This window comes from Triturus cristatus, chromosome 3_2 (genome assembly GCF_964204655.1).
Source record: "Triturus cristatus chromosome 3_2, aTriCri1.1, whole genome shotgun sequence".
NCBI classification, from domain to species: Eukaryota; Metazoa; Chordata; class Amphibia; order Caudata; family Salamandridae; genus Triturus; species Triturus cristatus.
This window is the reverse complement of record NC_140584.1, coordinates 606,298,243-606,322,732: the sequence shown is the minus strand read 5'-3', so window position 1 is coordinate 606,322,732 and position 24,490 is coordinate 606,298,243. Positions and strand designations below refer to the sequence as shown.

The window sequence follows — 24,490 nt, the reverse complement described above, 5'->3', positions numbered from 1 at the left end:
AGCAGCACAAGGGTGGGCGGGTGCAGAGGTCAAATGTGATGCCCGGAGCAAATTTGTGGTCTATGGAGATTGGGGGTGATTGGAAATGCACGATTTTGCAAGTACCGCCCCATTTCAGGGCACGGGTCTTGGGGGTTTAAGTAAGCACAAGGGGGGCCACAAACCAGCACCAATCATACACCACCAGTGGCACAGGGGCAGCCGGGTGCAGGGTGCAAAGACAGTGCTTGGCATCCAGTGAAAGCCGATGGAGGAACTCAAGTTCACAAAGAGGCTGCAGGCTTGGACCAGGAGGCTCAACAAAGGTGACCAATGACTGGGCAGGTAAGATGGAATGAAAATCTTAACTGGAGCCAGTCACGGTCAGGGGGACCCCTCGTGCAGAGGCTGCAGGCGTCTTTGTGCAGTCCACAAGAGGTCAGCCAAAGATAGTTTAGAGGTCAGAATCGCTGGGTAGACTTCGCTGGACCAGTGAGCCACTCAGACTGGGGCCATGGGCGTTGGGTGCAGAGTGGGCAGGATCGCGGTTCCAGAAGGCAATGGAGTCCTTGTTGTTGGTTTCTTTGTGGACAGGGCCGCTGTCCTCTGGAGTTCTTGGTCTTTAGGGAAGGCAGGCAGTTCTCCCAGGGTTGTGGAGATCACAGGGCCTGCAGAACGACTTGCTTCTTCGAACAGGTTTCTTCGAGGGCTGCAGACAGGCCGGTAGGGCTGGGGCCAAGTCAGTTGTCATTTGAAGTCTTCACTGCTGCATGACTTATCAGTCCTTATTCTGTGCCTCTAAGTACTAAATTTAGGGACATTACAGATACTGGCAGGTAGTAGCCAATGGACTACTTACCTTTATGGTGACTACAGCCTTTCTATGTCTCCTCCCTTTGGGGGGGGGGCATCACCTACTCCTATTGGCTAGACTACTTCCGATGATTTTCTAAGGAGGGGATTACTTCAGCTTGGGACACCTTAGGGGTGGTCCTGGCTGAGAGGGTACATACCTCTCCTTCTTACTAATTTTACCACCAGCCTTGCAGCCAAAAGTGGGGCTTGGTCAGGGGGTGAGCATATCCACTAGCTGGAGAGGCCGTAGCTGGGATTATAAAGGGCAGGAACCCTTTGAGGCTCACCACCCTCAATACTGTTCCTGCATGGGGGAAGGTGATAAGAACCTCCACACCAAGCAGGCTTTGTTTCTGACCCACAGGAACACAAGGGCTCCCACCTCAGGGGGTCAGAAACGTGTATGAAAGCAGCAGGCTGGTGAAGACCAATCAGCTGCACACCAGAGAGTTGAGCATTTTTCAGGGGGCATCTCTAAGGTGCCCTCTGAATGCATTTTACAATAAATCCAACACTGGCATCAGAGTGAGTTTTTTACATTGAAAAGTTTGATATCAAAATTCCTAGCATTCAGTAAAGCCATCCTGGAGTTGTGGAGTTTGTAATGACAAACTCCTAGCCCATGTTATGTTATGCTAATATATATTTATATATTTATAAAGCGCCAAATCACTAGGCGCTGAAACATTGACCCAGAACCCAAACGCCCCCTACTGCCAGCTGATCAGACAAAGTTAGGGAAGCTTATCCAAATGCCTCAATAAACAGGATGGTCTTCAGCTTCCTCCTAAAAGGAAGTAGCATAGATTCTCCACGTAGACTCTCCGGTAGCTTATTCCAGAGCTGGGGAATTACTACAGAGAAAGACCGCCCTCCCAGCATAGTTCTAATAAAGCGTGGACAAGTCAGCAGGTTTCTCCCAGATGAGCGGAGACTCCGACTAGGCATGTACGGCTTCAGTCGATCTTTTATATAGCTGGGAGCTGCTCCGTACTGAGCTTTGTGTGCAATACACAGGCCCTTAAACCTGACCCTCTGCTTAATCGGGAGCCAATGTAGTTGTTGTAGCAGGGGTGAGGCGCTAGTTCTTCTTGGCACCTTAAAAATCAATCTTGCCGCATCATTTAGGGTCATCTGGAGTTTCCCCAGGATTTTCTCGGGGAGCCCAATTTAGACTGCATTCCCATAATCCAGACGTGACAGAATTAATGCCGACACAATGGTACACATGGTGGAAAATGACAGCAGGGGAACCAATTTCCGAAGTTGTCTCAGCAGATTTGCGCAGCTCCCCACAACCGCCGCTACCTGATTGTTCATTGTTAGCTTGGTATCTAACCTAATGCCCAGGCTTTTCACAACTGGCACCATTATTGGAGTAGTGCCAAGCTCTTGTGGCCAGAAAAGGCTGGACCATGGGTTAGCCCCTGTGCCAAGGGCCAGCACCTCTGTCTTGTCTGGATTTACCCTGAGCGAATTGTGCATCATCCAGTTCATGGTGAACCGGAGGATATTCTGTACATTTAGCTGCGCTTGGGCAGAGTTGTCACTGCACACAATTAACTGAGTGTCGTCGGCGTAATTAAACATCTGACAGTCCAGTTTAGCTAGTGCTTCTACCAATGGCTGAAGGTAGATATTAAAAAGCAACGGTGACAGGGTAGAGCCCTGCGGCACCCCACACGGCAGAGCGCCATACCTGGAAATACAATCACCCAAATGGACTTTTTGGGACAGATCCTCCAGGAAGGAAATAATCCACTTGAGGACTGTCCCAGTCACTCCCAGCCATCGAACACGGGTTACCAGTACTCATTATGGCTTCACTGCACTTACAATGTCTAAAAATAGACTTAGACATTTTAGGGGCATATTGCTCATGCAGCTATTTCCTCGCCTGTGGTGTAGTGCACCCTGCCTTAGGGTTGTGAGGCCTGCCAGAGGGGTAACTTACCTATGCCACAGGCAGTAGTTTTTAGGCATGGCATACACGGATGTGGGCCATGTTGACCCGTCAGTTTTAGCTGCACCAAAATACATAGTTTGCAATGGCAGTGGGTATGGGTTTGGTGAGGGGTCTCTGAGGGTGGCACAATACATGCTGCAGTCCTTAGAGACCCTCTCTGGTCACAAGGCCCTTTGTGCAAGTGGTACCTTTTACAAGGGGCTAACATGTGTGCCAGTGGTCCTACCAATTGTGGAAATAAAGGTACAGTTTTGGGAAAGAATGCAGGCACTGGGAACCTGATTAGCAGGGACCTAGTGCACATTCAGTCAATGTGCATCAGAAATCATGCGAAAAGTGGGGACCAACCATGCAAAAAGGGGCAGTTCTCTACAGCGGGACAATGCATCCTTCCAGAGCCTTGTTGCATCTTTCAGACACCAGCAGCACCTTTTCTAACTTGGAATAGTTTCTTCATCTACAAAGTTTGACAACTAAATATATAACTTTTCAAACAGACGATCAAATAAGTCTAATGCTATCATGGGCACGACTGAAGAATGTGTTCTTTTTAGAACTTTTATCAAGTTTTCCTTTTCTGCTCCAGCACTCTGAACTAGCCTTGGTGATATCTAGAACTCTATGAAAAGTATAAATAATTAATGAAATAAAGTTTGTTTTTTACTTTCTCTGATGTCCAATCTATGATATGGAAAAAGCATCAGGGCGCCAATGCGCCAGTCTTTCAGGAAAAATAGCAGTCAAAGTCGATATAAGGTTAAGGAATTCTTTATTTTCAATGCCTCTGAGTAAACTTTGCTCTATAGTTTAATCTAAAGAGAATCATCCCACAGACCTCACGGGTAAGTCTATCAAAGGAGCATCCTGCTTTGTCTTTGAGTACTGTCTTCCACCTCCTGAAGATTTTCCATCACTTCAAATTAGTTTCATTACTATCTGCCTCCAAATCTATAAAGGCCGCATTGGCTAGGCGGAGAATTGATGCCTCTTGACTCAGCTGACCTCCAAGGATTATAGAATGGGTCAATACTTTCCTCCAGGAAGACCAAGTTGATTTGCAAACATGGCAAGAACAATGACCTCATTCCTAACCAAAAGCTACATAAGGACGCCCACTTCTATATTTTTATATTTTCACTTAATTGCATCTTGGTTGGTGTTCCTTGCACTGACCAGCACCTAGGTGGGGTTAAGACTTCAAGGTGCTTCAAAATAAAGCAATGCACATCTCAAGAAGTCCTAGGCCGTCCTGGGACATTATTAGGGCTCAGGTACCAGGTCTAATTTAGATGCTGTGAGGTAATAGAATCCTGTTTTCTGGGCAAGTGCTAAATCCAGAGGCCAATTTTTATTAATATTCAGGGAATTCTGCTAAAAGATTCTCCTCTGAATTTCCTGTTACCACCCAACTCTGAATTCTGTTTCCTTTCTACTTCACCAGTGACTTCACTGAAGTGTGTGACACAGCCTTACAATACTGTGCTCTGTGTTGTGTATGTTGGTTGCAACTGCCATATTTTTTTACACTCTAGTGTATCCCACATTCTTCAGTTATCCAAAGTCGCTCATTTTATGATATACAAATTGCTGAAAACATATTTGAGTATCCTTTTATGAAACAATCCCTTTTTCTTTCAAAAAACAAAATAATAAAGTATGCCCTATTATGTACTCACCCTGTGGGCTTTGTCAGCGGGGTAGCTCCTAATCGTAAAATCACAGGTCCCTTTGGATTTCGTATCTTCTTTATGGAGGGAAGTTTCAAAAGTGAAAACCTCCGGATAAGGTTAAACCCTGTGCGTGAGAAAAAGAGCAGAACTGAGTTTAAAGCAGAATTATAGAATCTGTCTTCTAGGAAAAGAATGTAATGAGCTGTGCAGAGTCCCGTGTGACCTAAAAGGATAAAAAGTCTCTATCAGGTACATGCGATCATTATAGATAAGAAGTCATTTGAACTCTTGGAATGGTAAGGCACTGCCTGTGAGATGTCAAAGGTGTTCCCTGCACAATGAATCATGGGTTATGTTATGCATCTGTGAGCTGCCTGAAACAAGCGTTTGCACAAGGCTCTGTGTTTCCGGTGTGTGGAGGTTGTAGTTGGCTTCTGTGTTGTGAGCAATTGTTTAATGAGCAAAGCTATTACAGCAGAGTGTAGCCCTCAGCCCTTGTAGATTAGTGATATAGTGGACTATGCTAATAATGTACTGGATATGGAAGTGGCCCACACAGAGGTACCATCATGTTCTGGCTGCCTTGTGAAGTTCTAGCCAGCATGGTATGAATGAGGTGAGACGGGTCGGCTGGAGCATCATTTTGGTATCATGTTCACTGAAGAGTTACACATTGCTTGATGGATGTGGCCTTTGTGTGGTGTTTGTATATGTAATGTTGTGCGTAGTAGGTTCTGTGGAATTTTAGTATGAGCTATGCACTCTGCCATCAGAGTGGTGATGAGTGAGATTTGTGGATCAGTTCTTTGGGGGATGAAATGATGTTTCCCGTGTGATCTTTGGCACAGCATTGATCGTAGGAGAGAGCATGGTATGGGGCATTTTTAAATGTTGATGGCATTCGGTTGAGACAGTATGGTAATTGAGCTGGATATGACAGCACTACGCTATCTGATCACTTTAGTTTCATAATTAGTGTGGTGGAAGCCTCGGGTTCTACATTCTGTTAGTGATATGATTCTGCCAGTGAGAACACTGCTGATATTTCTATGGTATTTAATATTGCACCAGCTGTGTGAAAGAGGAGTGTTGGTACATCGTGTATCTTCTCATCTATTGGTAATGCTCTTAGTTTTTTGTCTAAAGATGTGTTACTTGCATTTGATACTGCTACTGAGGAGCAACATATTGTTGCCAGTACGCGCTGTGGTGCTGTGTGTTGATTGGGTGCATTAAATTGTGCTGTTAGTACAAGTACATCTAGGGGCCATATGTACGAACACATTTTCCCATAGATACAGAATGGGTAAAATCCTTTGATACGTCTGGCCCCTAAACTTTTCTTTAGTATTAAAATTGAGGGTTAGTCTTATGTCGGTAATATTGAACTGTATTATAAGGTTGGGTGGCATCTGGAGGGCTCTGTTTTGTTTGTTCGTGTAGGGGCGATATTTGCTGTTCTCAAGGACAACAACTTTCTTAGCTATTTCGCTATTCTTGTGTGCACAGAAGTGTAGCCTCAGCACGTTTCAAATATCTGTTCAGTGTGTGATGTTGTGATGTACCTTGAGGCTGAGTAGTTTCTTTTTTTAGATTTGGGTGAGGCGGTGTACATTGATGTTTTGCACTAAAGCCACCTGCCTAACTTGGTAGCCGTTTGAGTTTTGTTGAATGCGTGATGGTGAGATGTATAGGTTTCCCAACAATCCTAATTCCACAAAGGCATGTTACAGCAGCCTCAGTGGGAAATATATTTCGGCCTGGTAAGTGGCTGGTGCACACCACATATATTCATTTATTTTAAAGCTTTAATGAAAGGCAGGGCTGACTTTAGCGCTGGTGGCACCCGGTGTGACAGTGTCTGTTGACGCCCTCCCATCTATGCTGGAGGTGGTGACCACCTCCACCAAGGATTCCCTCACCACCACCTTTTAACAGGGCCCCTCAAGTCTCCATAACCACTAACTTTCAGATGCATTTAATTAGATTTATAGCGTCACTCATACCAGTGTAGGGTGTCAGAGCTCTTTACATCACTCACACCCTACACAGAGACAATCAATCATACGTGTGTAAATCAGCGTATAGGAAATGTTACATAAGCCAGAGGACTACAAGGTGTAGGAGTGACATGTCTTCCATACTGGTAGGCAGTTTAGGTTAAGAGTGCTTGGTGTGGAGAAGCAAAAACTCAGAATTGAAAACGGAACACCATAGTTGGGGGATCTCTTTAATAATAAGTATCGATTTCTACCCAAATGAATCCTTATTGCAACATTGATCTATGCTCTAATCTATACTTTCCAGTGTGCATGCAGTTCTTTGATGACAGTTAATAATTCAATGTTCTATATTAAGATTTTAGTTAGAAAAGTGGTAACCCACTGCCCTATTTACATTATATGCACTTTGTGATCTGCATGGTACACGTTCATTGCAGCAGGCATATTAACCCTGTGGTCTATTTTATGATCAGTCAAAACCTCAACTGGACAAAACTCTGATCTCTCTCCATGGAAAACATTAATCACTGGAGTTATCGTGACATTTTTGTTGTCTGGAGATTGCTGAAAGCAAGGAAGGGCAGCAGGTGCTTTTAAAACCAAACTAAACTTGCAAACTCTGCATCCTCTTAAGTCAGAACCCGGTGCGTTGGCACCGGTCGCACCGCCCTAGAGCCAGCCCTGCTCAAGGCAATAAACAGTTTCCATTCGAGCAGCTTGCTATCATCCCCTTTCATACTACAGTAGTGTAGTTGCTCTAATCAGGGATCTCTAACCTCTTCTGTACTGAGAGCTACTTATGTTCAATGAAACGCATTGAGAGCTACTAATATAATTAGTGTTATATAATTTAAATTTTCTCATATGTATATTAATTCAACCAATCAAAAGCTTTCTAATTTAATAAGCTGGGTTGCACACAGGTGAGTTACTCAGAGGTAGCTGGAGAGCTACAGTAGCTCACATGCAACTGTTTAGAGACCCCTGCCTGGATCTATTCTGTAAGACCAGCTAACCACCTCTGCCAGTTGCAGCCTGGTAGTTTGAGTGAGGCATAGAAGGGCCTGGTTAAGGCATTTTTCTGTTGACTAAAAAGGAGAGACAGTGTTCTGGAATAGTATATTCTGGAGCTACTACACAATGATTGTGATGAAGGCTGCAGAAATGCGCATGTTTAGTGCATCTTCCAGAAGGATAGAGGTCCGGGGAATCAGCCCTGCCAAGATTCCCAGGTCCATGCTTGATGTGCTGCTCTAGTCCAGGTTTTTTTCTTTGTATACTTGAATTTGTAATTTTGTTTAATCCATTATAAAAACAAGTCCCAGAATTCAAAGAAAAAACATGGACAGGGGAAACGTGAGAGCTATGGGGGGAAAAGGTGATATTCTTTGCCAGGGAGTTGCATAGCCTCGCGTTCTGGGCCAAGATTATATTTTTTGTCTGCATATGTTTTGCAGAAGGTTGGGTCGGTGAAGAAATAAATAGATGATGATTGTAAAGGGCACACTGGTTGGTTTTTGACTAGATTTGATTGGTGGAATTCAAACTGCAGTTTTGGATTGTGGAGTTGTCAGGTTTCACATCTGCAAGCAGTATAGGTTTTTGTTTAGCATTCTTGTACTTGTAAACCTATTCATTCCATTATAAAATCATCATAAACAGGATTACAAGTCCCCGAAAGCAAATCAAAAATCCTAGACTAGATGAGCTGCTCGTGAGAGACATGGGAATCCTGAGAGCTTTGGGATTGCTATGCAGAGTGCCTGAAAGACAAAGCAGCAGCCAGTGGGAAGCTACTGTAATATGTGGAGCGCAGGGATGAAGCTACCTTTTGTCAACTTAGCGCATGAATCTAGCCTCCGACTTTTTTATGTTCTGTTACCCACTTTTTATACAATGTGCAGTTGCCAATTACTTGGCTTCTTAGCACGTTTCGACGCAGAGCATGTCTGGAATGTGGGGTTGTCCATTTGGGATAGCCTTGGAAAACTGTGGGCCAGAGGAGTGAGTCTGCGGTCAGTGTTGAGATTCCCTACAGTTGAGTTCCATAAGGTGGCAAAGAGGTCTTGCAATCTCCCATTCAAGTGTATTAGAAATGTGTATGTTTTTGTTGACTCTACAGTGAACACAATGGAGGTATGAGTGTATTCATCCTCTGCTTAGTCCACGCCAGCTGTGGGGGCATAGCCTATTGCTTGGGGTCTTGTTGATCTGTTTGCAGCGTGGCATGCATATGTTGAAGTACACACAGCCGGAAAGTCCAGAGGTTGAGGTAGGATCTGTTACCATAGTGAAGTTGGCACAAGTCAATGGCTATTATTTTTAGAATTGTTTGTCAAGTTACTAGTGATTAGTAACTTTCTTTATGATGAATACAAGACCATATTTGAAAGGTCCTTCTTCTATGATTCCAGTTCACGCAACTCCTTGGATTGAACCCCTCCAGAGTCTCCAGACTGAATATAGAAAATTTTCCATAACCAAATCTGCTTTTGTCAAAATGCGCGCAGATTCCTTTCAAGAATAACAGCTGAAGCAGATGAGTAGAAGGAGGCCCGGACAAAAACCTCCATTGAGGCACACTTGAAGGTCAAAACCTGCTTTGCAATTGAATCTTCTCGAGGGACAGCTAGATTTAATAAAGGTTGTAGCACAAAAGTAGGTTCATAGAAAAAGGATGTCTCTTCCTTAGACCTCTTCCTCTTCGAGGACATTCTATGATTGTCTCTCTGTGTTGCTTCCTAGATGAAGAGCAGCTCCTAGACCAAGAGCAGTCACAGATCCTCCGAGCACAAATCCTGCTCTTCATAGAGGCCATCCTAGGCTGGGCCTCTCTCCTGATTCCAGCATTGTGGGACTCACCCAGACAACACAGCCAATCAGAATGTGGATCAATGACAGACATTGGCCAAGCACACTTTGTAAACAGCTTAAAGCCTGAAGATTTTGAAGGGGACATTGTTTCAAAGCAACAGTAAACAAGCATTGGAAATGCAATAGGTCTCGCATTTGCTTAAGTTACAGATATTGACGTTGTAAATGGCATTGTAAATGACAATGTCTTTTATCCATGTGTTATGGAGTGTATGTGGTGTGTAGTGAATTTGCCGGCTTTAGAATTACTTGTAGAGTGCAGGAGCACACTGCTTCTAATTCATTCACCAGCGCAGTAAAACGCTCAGTTTTCTTTCACAAAATCCCCAGGGGTGGCTAAAAAGCACCATGTCCAGGGTGAAAAGTAATTCTGACGGCGCATCTTTGACCCGGGCTCCCAAATAGTGGTGTTGAGTAAAGCAGAGTGACGTTGGGTAAAGCAGAGTGGCGTAGAGTAAAGCAGAGTGGTGCTGGGTAAAGCAGAGTGGCGTAGAGTAAAGCAGAGTGGCGTGGAGTAAAGCAGAGTGGTGTGGAGTAAAGCAGAGTGGCGTGGAGTAAAGCAGAGTGGCGTAGAGTAAAGCAGAGTGGAGTGGAGTAAAGCAGAGTGGCGTGGAGTAAAGCAGAGTGGTGTAGAGTAAAGCAGAGTGGCGTGGAGTAAAGCAGAGTGGCGTAGAGTAAAGCAGAGTGGTGCTGGGTAAAGCAGAGTGGCGTAGAGTAAAGCAGAGTGGCGTGGAGTAAAGCAGAGTGGCGTGGAGTAAAGCAGAGTGGCGTAGAGTAAAGCAGAGTGGCGTGGAGTAAAGCAGAGTGGCGTGGAGTAAAGCAGAGTGGCGTGGAGTAAAGCAGAGTGGCGTAGAGTAAAGCAGAGTGGCGTGGAGTAAAGTAGAGTGGCGTAGAGTAAATCAGAGTGGCGTGGAGTAAAGCAGAGTGGCGTAGAGTAAAGCAGAGTGGTGCTGGGTAAAGCAGAGTGGTGTAGAGTAAAGCAGAGTGGTGCTGGGTAAAGCAGAGTGGCGTAGAGTAAAGCAGAGTGGCGTGGAGTAAAGCAGAGTGGCGTAGAGTAAAGCAGAGTGGCGTGGAGTAAAGCAGAGTGGCGTTGGGTAAAGCAGAGTGGCGTTGGGTAAAGCAGAGTGGCGTAGAGTAAAGCAGAGCGGTGTGGAGTAAAGCAGAGTGGCGTAGAGTAAAGCAGAGTGGTGTGGAGTAAAGCAGAGTGGCGTGGAGTAAAGCAGAGTGGTGCTGGGTAAAGCAGAGTGGCGTAGAGTAAAGCAGAGTGGCGTGGAGTAAAGCAGAGTGGCGTAGAGTAAAGCAGAGTGGCATGGAGTAAAGCAGAGTGGCGTTGGGTAAAGCAGAGTGGCGTTGGGTAAAGCAGAGTGGCGTAGAGTAAAGCAGAGCGGTGTGGAGTAAAGCAGAGTGGCGTAGAGTAAAGCAGAGTGGTGTGGAGTAAAGCAGAGTGGCGTGGAGTAAAGCAGAGTGGCGTTGGGTAAAGCAGAGTGACATTGGGTAAAGCAGAGTGGCGTAGAGTAAAGCAGAGTGGTGTGGAGTACAGCAGAGTGGCGTAGAGTAAAGCAGAGTGGTGTGGAGTAAAGCAGAGTGGGCAAATCCAATAGGTCTCACCTTTGAGACTATTAGCTCTGCCGTTGACAACTTTGGTGATGATCTATAGCCATGCTGTATATCGGTGTGGCTGCTGAGCAGTATGGCTCAAAATAATAACAAAACAAAGACTATGATGCATCCAGTGCAGGTGCGCTTTTTTGTTTTAAAGTGCATTACCCATGGCTGTGAGATAGCACTTTTTATCCACATGCAAAGCAACCATACTGCTGTACAGCATAGGTACTTTGGAGACCTGAGAACAGTGGGGAGAGACGGCAATCCGTCATTCCTCGCTCTCAGTTGGACCAAAGAGACAGGTGTGGGGTAGCGATCGACATGTGTGTGTGGGAGGTGTGGGCGTCGGGGTGGGTGAGGGGAGAGAACAGCAGGAAGTGGTCGCTTCTCTGAAAGACGTCACAGCAGTGACATACGTGTTACATTAACAGTTTCCTAAACTCAGAAATAACCTGCAAACTGTTAAAAGAACTGCTGTGAGTGCTATCAAAGACTCAGTCACTACTGTTCTTTCACACTGGAATCCCGTGCCTCTCTTCACTTGCTGCTCACCACTCTCTAGCTCGGCATCCCTCCACTACCCCACCAGCCCCTTTCCACCCTGTTCATCATGGCAGCCATCTTAAGAGCCTAGTTAGCATCGCATATAAAAGCAAACAAGGCACAAAATCTAGTTTAGTAGAATTCCTACTGCTACCCTGCTGTTCTACCCTACTACACAATGCATTAGAATTATTGTGCTTACTGCCATGGTCTACCTAGAAATGTATTGACAATGGTAAACGAAAATGTATATTTGACATCGAAATGCTGGTAGATGCACTGGCTCTGTTTTTCTTCACCACACATACACTTTTAATAAATTGTGTTTACCTTCATTCTCGGTTTTCAAATTCAAAAGCAACGATACCCACGAAATATTTTAAATAAACACTTTGAAGCGTCAGGGGATTATTTTACTCTGCGTTTCTTTGCCTAGACCACGATTCATTATACCTGGTGTCATATTCCATATTGAAATTCAGTAAAAATGCAAAACATTCAAATACAAAAATGTGAAATAAACCCATCAAAATGCTGGATAAAGGTTCACAAAAGGGACACTGTATTCCTGGGTGTTTGGGTTAATGTAGCGGCTCCTGCTGTTGTTTTGATGACATATTTCGGTGGGCGGGTTGTTGTGATGTACTAATTACCCAATGCACTCTCCCTACAGTGGTTCTCTGCCTTGCTGCTCAGCCTATGATGAGGTCATATAGAATGTTCAGTGGGTTTGGATTGAAGGGAGAATCAGTTGGTGTGGAAGGGCTGAGCAGCGAGGAGGCTGCTCCTGGTGGGGCACTTTTATGGATCAGAACATCTTCCTGTAACCTAGAACATGTGATGTAACTTAAAGAATAAATCTACTACCTTTCCGACAAGACATGCCTGCGCATCTTACTTCGTTTTAACACTGGCGACGATTTGAAAGAACCTACGTGACTTGTATACCTAAGAAACTGTAGAAGCGCATAAAAAAGAAGCAAGCTGGCAGTCCAGAAGCCCCACCAGTGACCAAAAGACCGGTCGGCCCCATCGTGGACGTGCCAGTGTCTGCTGAACTTAGGTGAGTGTTCCCCAGATGAGTAACTCGACTAACAGAAGTTTCTGACATTCCTACGACTTCTTGATGGTGTCCTGTGAACGGTCAGCCCTAACCTGGGCCTGCCAGTTTCCTTTGGACTTTATGAAGTTTGTAATCCGCTTGACTAAGGTGAGCCCACATGCTTGAACAGCAGAAGATTTATAGTTTCACCTGATGTTTGAAATCTGCCTACCAACAAAGTATTGAGCTTTGCGTGTTTAACCTATCTAACAACTATCTGAAGTCATCTGGAAATATTGAAGGGAGGCACGTTATTGATCGTGTTGCAGCTTGCATATCACATGGAGTAAACCAGCAATGTTAGTGTGTCAGCAGCTGGAAGCAAGTAAATGTTTGATCAATATTGATTTTAAAATCAATATACAACCTTAGAAATGCAGTGAACTGGCAGTGTGTGTTTTCAAAGCTAGCCATGCATGAACGTTGAGAACTTTTACTGTGGTGTTAACAGTACGTGAGCTTATCTGGGGGGCATTCAACAGTCGGGGGCATAAGTTAAGCCCCGAGGAGTGTTTGGCAAAGTTTTTACAGCAGTAACAGTTAGAGTGCAGTAGTGTCTTTAATGAGATAATGATCAACAGTTGTATCCTGGTGCCGATCTAGGCGTGTATTATGTACTAAGGACCTGTACATCCATACTATGGCGATGGTCAACTGCTGTGTTATGGTTCAAAACACGGAGTCGCGAGTCACAAACTGAGCACGCGCAACCTTACTTGAAGATCCTTCGTGGGACCCTCTTTGTCGTCATGGATTTTTTCACAGTCTATGCCTGCCTTTGAATGCCGCATGCACTGACGTGCCGTGAACCTTCCGGCACGACGTGCGCTGCGTGCCGTCATCTTGTGGTGGGCGGCCGCATCTTCCTTCTCTCTGTGGTTCCTGTTTTTTTGCTGCCAACCACGTTTTTCCCGCTTTGCCATTGTCAACCACGCATCACCTTATCAGTTCCAGTAATGTTATCGGATATGCCGTGGTTTCGCAGCCTTACTGGATTTGAATTTTGGCACCGCCGTGCTAGGGTTGTTGACTGCCTACCTCATTACACTTTATTCTGCACGTCAGGGAGAAAGCTGACTCTTATGATTGGACTACGGTGACTACTTTTATTATTTTAATGTGTTATGTTTGGAACTTTTGTGTTGCATTTAAATTAAGTCATGCAGTGTGCGATCTATGCTACTAATTATACTTGGTTGCATGATGAGTTTTTCATAGTATTTAATTTTATTAATGCATACTTGTGCGGAGTTTTAATATGTTTGCCTTGGATTCAGAGTTACCTACTATATGTTTTCCTTGGGTTTAGAGATAACCATAATATGTTTTCCTTGGGTTAAAAGATACCCAGAATATGTTTGCCTTGGGTTTAAGGATACCCATATTCTGATTGTCTTGGGTTTAAGGATACCCATAGTATGTTGCGTGAGTGTCATGACTGTACGCTAGATTTTCTGTATTCCATGTTTTGCCCAGTTTGTTTTGAGTTCAGGGATACCGTAGATTGTCATGGGTTTAAGGATACCCATAGTATGTTGTGTGAGTGTCATAACTGTGCGCATCTGTGCTAGTTTTTCTGAGTTCCATGTTTTGGCCAGTATGTCTCGGTTCAATCATAACCTGAATTGCCTTGAGTTTATAGTTACCCATAAAATATTTTTGAGTGTGTTTTGGGTTTAAGGTTACCCTGGATTTGCTTTGGGTTAAAGGATACCCTGGATTTACTTTGGGTTTATAGATACCCATATTAGTTTTTAGAGTGTTTCGGGATTATAGTTACCCTGTATTGGTATGGGTGGTGTCTTTTTCCACTTCTTTGAGGTAGACCATCCTGCCATTAGATAGCATGGTGGATAGCATCCACTGTTTTTAAGAATGTATCTCTTTATCTTGCATTCTTTGCAGTCTATGGTCATTATCAGGAGCAAGGATGTGTTATAATGTTTTGTTGTTAATGCATCCTCCTTTGCTGACGTGTGTTGTATCACTTTCAGTCCTTTTGAATGTATATGATCGTCATCAGGGGGACGGATGTGTTATAATATTTTGTTGTTAATGCATCCTCCTTTGCTGACATGTGTATCATATCACCTTCAGTCCTCTTTAATGTTTTCGATCATTATAAGGGGGGAGATGTGTTGTGATGTACTAATTACCCAATGCACTCTCCCTACAGTGGTTCTCTACCTTGCTGCTCAGCCTATGATGAGGTCATATAGAATGTTCAGTGGGTTTGGATTGAAGGGAGAATCAGTTGGTGTGGAAGGGCTGAGCAGCGAGGAGGCTGCTCCTGGTGGGGCACTTTTATGGATCAGAACATCTTCCTGTAACCTAGAACCTGTGATGTAACTTAAAGAATAAATCTACTACCTTTCCTACAAGACATGCCTGCACATCTTACGTCGTTTTAACATGGGGCTATTAGTTGGCATGGAGGATGACACATCCTAGCAAAGGGGGACACACCGTGGAACCTGTTGTGGTTGCACGGTGGTCTGGCGATCTATACGTCTGTCGGCTATACACCTATTGTCCGCGTCAGGAGTGAAAGACAGGCAGAGGTATGAGTGTTGCAGGGAGCCCAATTATGTTATTTCCGAGCCCACGAGCAGGGGGAATTCCTCCCATCAGTTCTTTTTGTCCTCTCGTGGCCCTGTGCCAGACAGAGCACTAGGCATAGTAATAACAAGCATTGGCATAGCCAATAGGTCTCGCTTTTGGGACCTTATAAGTACTTAGTTATATGCAGCACAATATCCTTGGTGCAACAACATCAACTGTTGCAAAGGTGAGACCTATTGGCTATGCCAATGCTTGTTGTGATTGCAATCACAACAGTCATGGGCCTCTAGTTTAAGATTAGTTTTATGTAGGCCCACTGATATATCTAGGATGATGTAGATGATACTTTGGATAATCACCCAAAGCTTTATTTTTACGTTTTCAATGCTGCTGCTTATTATTTCTTCTTCACAATTACTTTTGTCCCCCATTCAACCCCAATTCAGTCTATGTCTGATGGTGGCTGAAGCAACTAAAGGCCCACAGGCTCCACCAACAGATGAAAGTCCAAAACTTAGCACCTTGGGTAAGTTATGTCTTTTTGGTCGAGTACTCTTGTTTTTAAATAAAGAGCTATTGGTTTGAAATAAAACTTTAGTTTGGGCATTGTGATTTCAATGCCTATTGTACTGTAACCAAATGCCTGTCTCTTACTGCACCCCAACCACCTTCTGTAGACTTGGTTTTGTCCTTCAACTACCACTACCAAAGGTTGAACCAGGAGGCTCAGGGCGTGTGCAACCCCGGGCCCCTGGAGGCGCCAGTGAAGTCCAGCGACATGGCAGGGAACTCTTATGATGTCATGGCTAGGATCTTGCAGGGTCTCAGGGGGAAGTACTTTAAAGGCACTGTAGTAAGAAGTGGAGGGTTGTCGGCATGGCAGAGATCGCTTGGGTGCTATGGCTGGGACCTCCCAGGGTGTCACAGGAGGTTTCTTGTAGGGTGTCATTGCTAGATGATTCATGGCTGCGACCTTGCAAATTGTAATGGTAGGGACCTACTACAGTGTTGCTGCTGTTGTTAACAGATAGAAAACCCCACCGGATGCTTTAGCAGCGCCCTTGCGAGGTGTCGTTGCTATGATTGTTTAGGACTGCGGGCGACCATTGTGTTACAGCAAGACCCTTGTGAGGCACCATGGTAGAGACCTCGAGTCGCTGAGGGTCACTGCAGAGACCACATGATAACTATGGCTGGGACCTCACAATCTGTCATGGATGGTAGCGCGCAGGCCCAGGACTAGCTTCCGTACTGGGTGTCACGGCGGATCTCACAGTGTGGCGCTTCTCTGTTAGCACCTCGCCGGGTGTCATGGCAGGGAGCTCACGAGAGCTCAAGCTCTGACGCTGTAGAGCGTCGTGGCTGCAAGCGACCACCACACTAACTGTAACAGTGGGGACCGTGTAGGAGATCATGGTAGAGATTTCATGGAGGGTCACAGCAGAGCCCTCGTCTTCGCTAAGACCTTGCAAGCTGCCATGACAAGGACCCTGCAGGCCCAGCTCCCACACAGGCTCGTAGTGTGGTGTTTCTGGTAGCACCACGCGGGGTGTCAGAGCTGTGATGCAGTAGTGTGTCGTGATTGCCAGCGACCACGTGGGGAAGGGGGTGCTCACAGCAGGGGCTGTTAAGGTTGTTAACGGCAGAGACACCCAACGATGCCACAATAGCGACTTGAAGACGTCACAGATGCCAGGAACCCCTAGCGGGCAGCACCGCCCTATTTCCCCAATGCAGGCGCCGAGCTCCATGAAGTAATTACTGCTCAATGACAACAATCTGTCCTCGTTAGCTGCATCCTCTGCGGGCCCTGCAGGCAGTGGTAATACCTCACTGCCAGGAGGGGAGGGCAAGAGCAAACGCGAGCGGGGGCGGTGGAGGGGAGAGCGTGGAGGAGGTGAGGGAAGGGGAAAGTGAGGGGAGGGAGAAAGCAAAAGGGAGGCGGGGAATAGGGAGAGAGCGAGCGAGGGAAGGGGGTGAAGGTTGGTGAGCTGTGGCACGGCGAGGAGAGATGCTGAGAGGGCATGGAGAGACGTGAAAGAATGGGGCAGAGAGAGATAATGAGGACAGCATGAAAACAGGGAGGAAGCTGTGAGGACAAAAAGAGAGTGAGGGAGAAGAGTAACGGGGTGCGAGGGGAGAGTGAGGACTGGAAGGGGGGCAGAAGAGAATGAGGACAAGGAGAAGATTGAGTGCTGAAAACAATAAAGAAGCCTGAAAGCAAGATGTGAGGGAGGAGAGTAACGGGGTGCGAGGGGAGAGTGAGGACTGGAAGGGGGGGCAGAAGAGAATGAGGACAAGGAGAGATTGAGTGCTGAAAACAATAAAGAAGCCTGAAAGCAAGATGAAGAGAGTGGGAGTAAGGTGCTACATAATGCATGAGAATGAGATATTGGGGGGGCGACGGGGTGAGGATTATTACTCAAAGCAATGCGTAGAGTGAAAAAAAAAAGCATTGGCCATGCGGCCGTGAAAGTGATCGCAATCGCGGGTTGTAACGGTGCCCGCGAGCGATGCACTTAATGGCCCATGACGGAGAAAAGCCAGATGGCGGCAGCGCGCATGCACGCACGCGTAACCGCAAGCTTGAGGCCAGCAAAAGCGTGTGGTAGCACTTTGAAAACCCACTTACTAAATGTCTCGCAGCGCATGCGCTAGCTCAGGCAAGACCTAAAAACAGACGGACGGCAAGCACACATCAGCATAACAAAAAGCTGCAGACCAGCCGTTTTGGAACCTGTATCATCAACCAAAGGACCCCTCCCACCCATGTAGCACTACAATAGCTAATGTATAAAGCAATGGGGCGGTGTCAACGTCACTTTAAAAACAAGTTAATAAAAAAAATTGTAACCAAATTTGTTTCTGAAACTGAAAAGCGAACAAATATATGCAATTTATAAGAGCCAACCTGGACTACACAACCAAATGTGAGCTACATAAAAACATTCCATAACTACCACATTTGCTCATATAGTTGGACAAGAGACCAACATCTCAATCTCCACTGTGCTGAATCTTTCACACTAGTTTGCTCTCCTGGATTAAATGAGACTGTACTTATAATGTCTTGTAAGTACACGAAGTATAAATGAAAAAATAGACCAAAGTGGGGGTGGCGTGGCCTAGAGGTCCAACATGGTGGACGCGCTCTAGGTGAGCTGCATTAGCACATAACTCAAATCCGTCAAAATCCTGCCGGATTACTCTTATCATAACCACCTGTAACTCCTGTCAATCTAGATACCTACTGGGGCCCTCAGTTCTGAAGTGGAGCGGCAACAGACTGCGGAGGCACCTAAGGACTGTCTTGAGGCCTGCTGGGTGTAGTGCCTGCGGCAGGGAGAGGCTCCGCAGCGGCATCGAGTCACGGCGGCTGTGAGACCTACCTGTGCAGAACCACTCTAGACGCCTTGCTCGTGGGGGTCTGCATGCCGACCTTATGCAGCTGGAGCTGTGGTGCGGCCTGACCGGGGCCGCAGAGTGATGGGCGATCCCCAGGGCCGGACATAAACAGACCGTCGCTGGAGTCCGGCTGCGGAATTGCCTTGTGGCGGCCTGGGGTGATGGCCGCGCTGGTTGCGAGTGGGGGCCCAGCAGGCCTGCGTTGACCAGCTGAAGATCTGGTGGCCTGCGGGGCTCCCGGTACCTGTGCCTTGCCTCCCACAGGGCCTAGAAGACTGCAAACAGGCTGAGACCGCCTGGAGGAGGGGCAGAGGGGCGGAGTGGCGGTGAGCCATGGCATCGCCCGGGGTGTTTCTGTGGCCTGCCGGGCGTACGGCCAGCAATTTGCTGCAATTCAGCGGCTGAGTGCGGCAGCATCGGCAGTGGGGATGTATATGTTTGAGGCCGTAGAAACAGCACGCCGGTCAAGTGTAGAACCAGCACGGCATAGAGCGCACAACGGAGGGCTCCTCTGCAGACTGCGCCCATAGTCGGGTTGCAACGGGACTTACTAGTACAGCTGGAAGCAGCGAAGTTCTACGTTCGCTTGTTCCAGTCCCTGGCTGTTCCGGAAGTTAATAGGAGGGGGAGCTGCAATGAACAAGCAGAAGCTGAGCTCGCCAGGGTTTACTGTCTACGAACGTGCAGCAAGGTGGAAGGGACCCCGTGCGCGAGCAAAAGAGACACCGTGCGCGAGCAAAATATCCAGTCCGGGTGGGCGGGGGCCAAAAGGAGACAGGGCGGGAACAAACAAGCCTCACTCCAAATCAAAAGCGAGCCTTTAACATAAAGTGTGACACGCGCCAATGAAAAGCATGGGCGGAACTTTGACCCCACTTCCGAAAGCAACCCGACGACAATAAATCTCACAGAGACCTAAAAACATTGAGCCTTTTTGAAAATCTGGATCCAGCATCAATGAAATCATGGAAAAAATGAACGGAGTCACTAAGCAACATATTTGATGCATCATTGAGTGGTTTCTTCTCTGCTGTCGTGGGACAGCGCTCTGTATCAGTGGCGAGTGTAGCTATGGATTCATTTCCATAACCAGTCTTGCCTCTGGGACACGGTTGGAATGAGTATCCATAAGAGGAAGCAGGTTTTAATCATTTTGTTGCATTTAGGTTCTCTAGAGTGGCAATGCCCATGTAGAGGTTTAAGTGTTTTACACTTTGAAAGGACGGACAGTAATCAATCCGGGTGGTGCTTTGCACCCTGCCGTGTTTATGGAATCCGGTAGGTCCAGCCTAGTTGATGGTGTTGAAATCTGCTGTAAGATCCAAGAGGAAGACCGCAGTCACACCTGTACTATTCGCCTAGCTGTTCAGGTTGCACCAGACAGAGATTAGGGTGGAATTAGAAGCTCTAAAATGTCTGAATGTGGCCTGGATTTAGTGGGACAGATTGTTCTATTGGATTACACCCTGGAGTGGTTGAGGACGCAATGTTCCCTCAGTTTGGCAGGGAATGGGGTATGTGAGCTGGCTCTCCATCTCACTTCAGCAGGGGTCTATAGAGGAGGTTGTAAATTACTTTTGTAGAGACAGTCTGAAAATGGAGATGTGGAGGATAATGGTGAGTGCTACTGTCAGTAGAGCCTTGAACAGAGACGAGCGAATGAAGACCATGCCTTACTGCTGGTGGAGTCGGTAAAGTGCCTTTGGAACGATCGATTTTAATCACATTTTGATTAAGTAACTAATGGAGTTTTTTGAGTGGATGGTGTGTGTGGTTGTCAGTGCCTGTCTGTAAGTTTTGTTTGTATTTGCTGTCTTGACGGTGAAGTTGCTGGTAAGGCAGGCACAAAGAAGATATATTTTATTTATTTGAAAGGTTTTATACAGCGCAAACATGATCCGTAAGGGTATCATATCGCTGTACAAAGAAGCAAATAATATTGGCAGGTAAAAGCGTACATAATAAACATGTAGTGAGTTCACAAGCACAGTTACAAAAAAGAGCAAAACAAACATTTAGTACTTGTAAAGTCACAAAAACTGCATCATTGAAAGAGAGAACCATGTCGATTAGAAATAAAAGTTAGTTATATGACAGAAGGCCATCATTGGTGCATTCTCACTCTGTGGGAAGTTGTTAGCACTTACTACCCCTGGCGAGACGTTGACACTATTCTATTAGAGTAATACACTGTTGTTAGTTTTGTTCACTGTGTGGTGCTTTAGCTGTCTCAGATAAACCAGTTTACAGTATTCCTTGTTTGATAGGTTGGATTAAAACACTTAGGCATGCTAATCCTTATTGGGCAGCAGTTTATTTTGGTGAGGGCAGGTGGCTTGCTATATTGGTGAGCCAGCACGAGGTGTTTTGAGGCACTGAGTGAGGTGACATTGAGGAGTGATAGTTCTATTGCATATAGCGCCTTGATGGTCATAGGACTTGTACATGCATAAGGGTAATCGACTGCTGGTTTGGATGCTGAAATGGGATTGCCCCAGAGGAGGAGGCAGGGAAGCCACGGTGAGACAAATATTCCCAACACAGAGCATAGATTGTCATGTGTTCCCTGCATAGTCTATGTGTGGTGCCCAAGGTTTTGCAAACAATACGTACGATAGAATGCACTCCGAAAGTTCAGCAAACTTCCCACTTATCAACTATAGTGATCAATACTGGTGGGTGCTCTGCCCAGAACACACCTGTAAATCCTGGAGTCTATAGCTGGTAGCCGGACAGCTGACCAGACCCAGGACGCAGTGTGCAAGGCCTTATAGGGATTCCCTTGTGCATGATGTCACATCACGCATTCACTGCAGACTGCTTGTGAAGTCATAGCAGCGTGTCTGATGATGTCACAGATACCACCATGCAACTTGGGTGATATCCGGTACTCTCTGTACAGTAGGGGTGATATTGCGGTGATCCCTGCAAAGTGTTACCACGCTGATGTTCCCGCAAAAAAAAGAGAGATGGGGGGGGGGGGGGAGAGTGAGACAGGGGCTGCACATGTGTGTATTCTCATGTCACAGCCTGGCACTTACCCCACAGTATGTGAGTTCAATGTTACAAGTATTCCCTGCACACTGTGTTGTCACCGACATTCCCTGTGTAGTGTCTGATGTCACAAGTATTAACAGCGAGAAAGATGTCATAGAGTGCGGGTGTGCCCATTTGTCTGTAGTATTCCCTGAAAATTGTAATGTTGCAAGCGTTGCGTGCACATCCTGGTACCCATGGGTGTGTTATCATTGTAGTAAAACATTTCGGGACACAACCATTTGAGGTACTATTAATATCTATGGAGAACATGCCTGAAGCTCGTGAAGTCCACATATCACAGATGGCTCACATCTCACTTTGAAAAAAAGTATGTCTTTTTCAAAACGGACTTTTATTCGCAAATAAAAAGCCAATCTAAGATGAGCGTAGAATGGGACTGGTGAACGTGTAATGGAAGAATTTTGAAGATACATGAATTTATAAAAATCAGAAGCCCTTTCAGAGCCTATCGAGGTATGGAAGATATTCTTCAATAAGCTTTTCCTCATGTGCAGAGGTATGAAAACACGGCCACGTGACTTCCACCTCTGGCTGAACAAATGTCCCAGTGATCTAAATGTCAAAATATTTTGGGCCATGAGAACAACCAGTTGTTTTTTTTAGATAATCGTATAATTCAAGAAAATTAAAAAAACGGTTATCTTTTAACAACGCTTATGGTCCCCTTTTTATGTTGCAAAGAACATATTTACTACACTCAAAATAATACACATGTCAAGAGTGGGAAATTACAGAATCAGTAGGTAAAAACTAAAAGTTAGACACAGAATATCCAGAATAGCGCATGATTATCCTTGCTGCACAAGATCCTAAAAAGGAATATTCTTAGATCAGTTACATAATTGACGCACCTCCTCTAACAACATCAACAGCCATGAGCCGCATTGCCATCACCTTAGGGTGGACCCATGGACCCATATACTGTAATATCTGTTGATTACCTAGTTCTGTGCTATAAGTAAACTCGGTGGACTCATAGACCCATGTATGTATACGTGTACTTCCATATGCATGTATTTTTATATGCACACACATATGCATGTGTATATGAATGCATGTGTTGATATTTGGAGAGCATATATGCATGTATGCATGTACGCGCTGGTATTTGTAGAGCACAAGCCTAGCTGAAGTGCACCTGGGAGCTGAACAGAAGGCATAGCTCCCCAGATAATATGATCATTGGGTGAGGTTCAAGGGTATACCTTGAAGTCGGATGCAGTGCTCTTTGAAGAGTGTGTGTATTCGTTTTTTTTTATACATTGCAGAATTGTCGCTGATCTAATGTCAATAGGAATGCTGTCCCATATCCTGGGAGAATGAACAGAGTAATTCTACTTCTTACAGAGATTGATGCTGGGAAACTCAGTGAGGTCTCTTCCTGCCAATATAGGTGCTAGGGAATGCAGCAATGTCACTTCATGTAGAGATGGATGTTGGGAAATCTGGACATGGCTTTCTGTTGAGATGGTTGCTGTAAAATTACCTCAACCTTCTACTGTACTATATTCATATACTTTGTTGGCTCAGCAGTGCCTCCAAATGAATTGGGTCTCTGTCGCTTCTGGGTGGACTCAAGATTATATATGCACTGGTTGCTTTGCAGTGCCATTAAAGATGTTGAGCCCCTTTTGCTTCAAAGTAGACCGCAAACAGCATACACATACCTGGACTCCACTAACCCATAAGTAGTCGCAGGCAGCATTAACTCAACTAACAATGTCATCACACCCAGTGCTTAATTTTAGCAGGTGGTTTCTGGTGCTCGGCACCAGCATTTAATTTTCAACACAGCACTCATGACTGCCTGCCACATGGTGGCGCAGTCTGTCAACTTTCGAGATGAACACAAAAACAGTTGTTTATTCATTCAATATACATTAACGGTGACCTATACCTGCCCCCAAGCCATTCTTTTAGCTTTGGGGGGCGTGGAGTAGTCTGAATTGTCACAAAGGTAGGTGTGTAATGGTTATTAGGTGTGGTTCTGTCATTGGTAGTTATGTAATGTTATGTGGAAATTATGGGGCACAGCTTTCACTCCGAAGAACGTCATGCCGCTGTGCGGAGCCCTAAATAACGTACAGACGTAACTCAGAGCTCTGATGAGTGAGAGGCATAAGAACACTAAAAATCCAGGTTTTCAGGTCTTTCCTGAAGTTAGTCTCTGTCTGAATAAAATGAAGATAACTAGGAAGGAGATTCCAGACTTTGGTCCCTAGGACAGCAACTGATTTGCCCCCCTTGGTGATACAGCTAAAGGTAGGGAGCTTAAGGAGGTTTGCTGACGAGGATCTGCGTGGGCGCTACGTCACATATGTAGTAAACCTGGACCTTAGGTATTTAGGGCCTGAGGATCTGAAAGCTCTGTAGGTAATTACAAGGATCTTAACGCGTTTACCGCGGCGGACATTTCGTTGCGGTGCGGGCATTCTACTGAGTGGGCGGGGCTGCGTCGGCCAACGGTCGTGCGCATCACCCAGAAGGTAGTGCTCGCATTGGCCGTTGGCCGACGTGAGCACGGAATGGGTTAAAAAGGACTCTTTTGTGGGTAAGCAGCCAGTGTAGTGATTTTAGCACAACTGAGGCTGATGAGCCTCGTGGCCATTTCAAAACTAACCATGCGGCGCCATGTTGGACTATCTGTAGTTTGTTTAAGATGGACTTATTGGTCCGGGCATATAAACTGTTGCAGTAATCCAATCTCAACGTAATTAGGGCTACTGCCACTGCCTTTCTAGCCGTGAAGGGGAGTAGATCAAAGAACTTTTTTAGGGACTTTATCAGGTGAAAGAATGCGCATGCCATCGCTAAAGATTGTTGACGAAAAGATCAATATCGAATTTCACTCCCGAGTTCTTTACTA

At 45.7% G+C, this 24,490-nt stretch overlaps 1 protein-coding gene across 1 annotated transcript in view; it reads right to left on the bottom strand.

The window, feature by feature from the left end:
• COL16A1 (collagen type XVI alpha 1 chain) overlaps positions 1-24,490 on the bottom strand; it is an 871,927-nt gene that overhangs the window by 618,055 nt on the left and 229,382 nt on the right. The window contains exon 4 of the mRNA XM_085648479.1: positions 4,477-4,594. Within this exon, the coding sequence (XP_085504605.1) occupies positions 4,477-4,594 (118 nt within the window). The remainder of the gene's footprint in view (positions 1-4,476; positions 4,595-24,490) is intronic.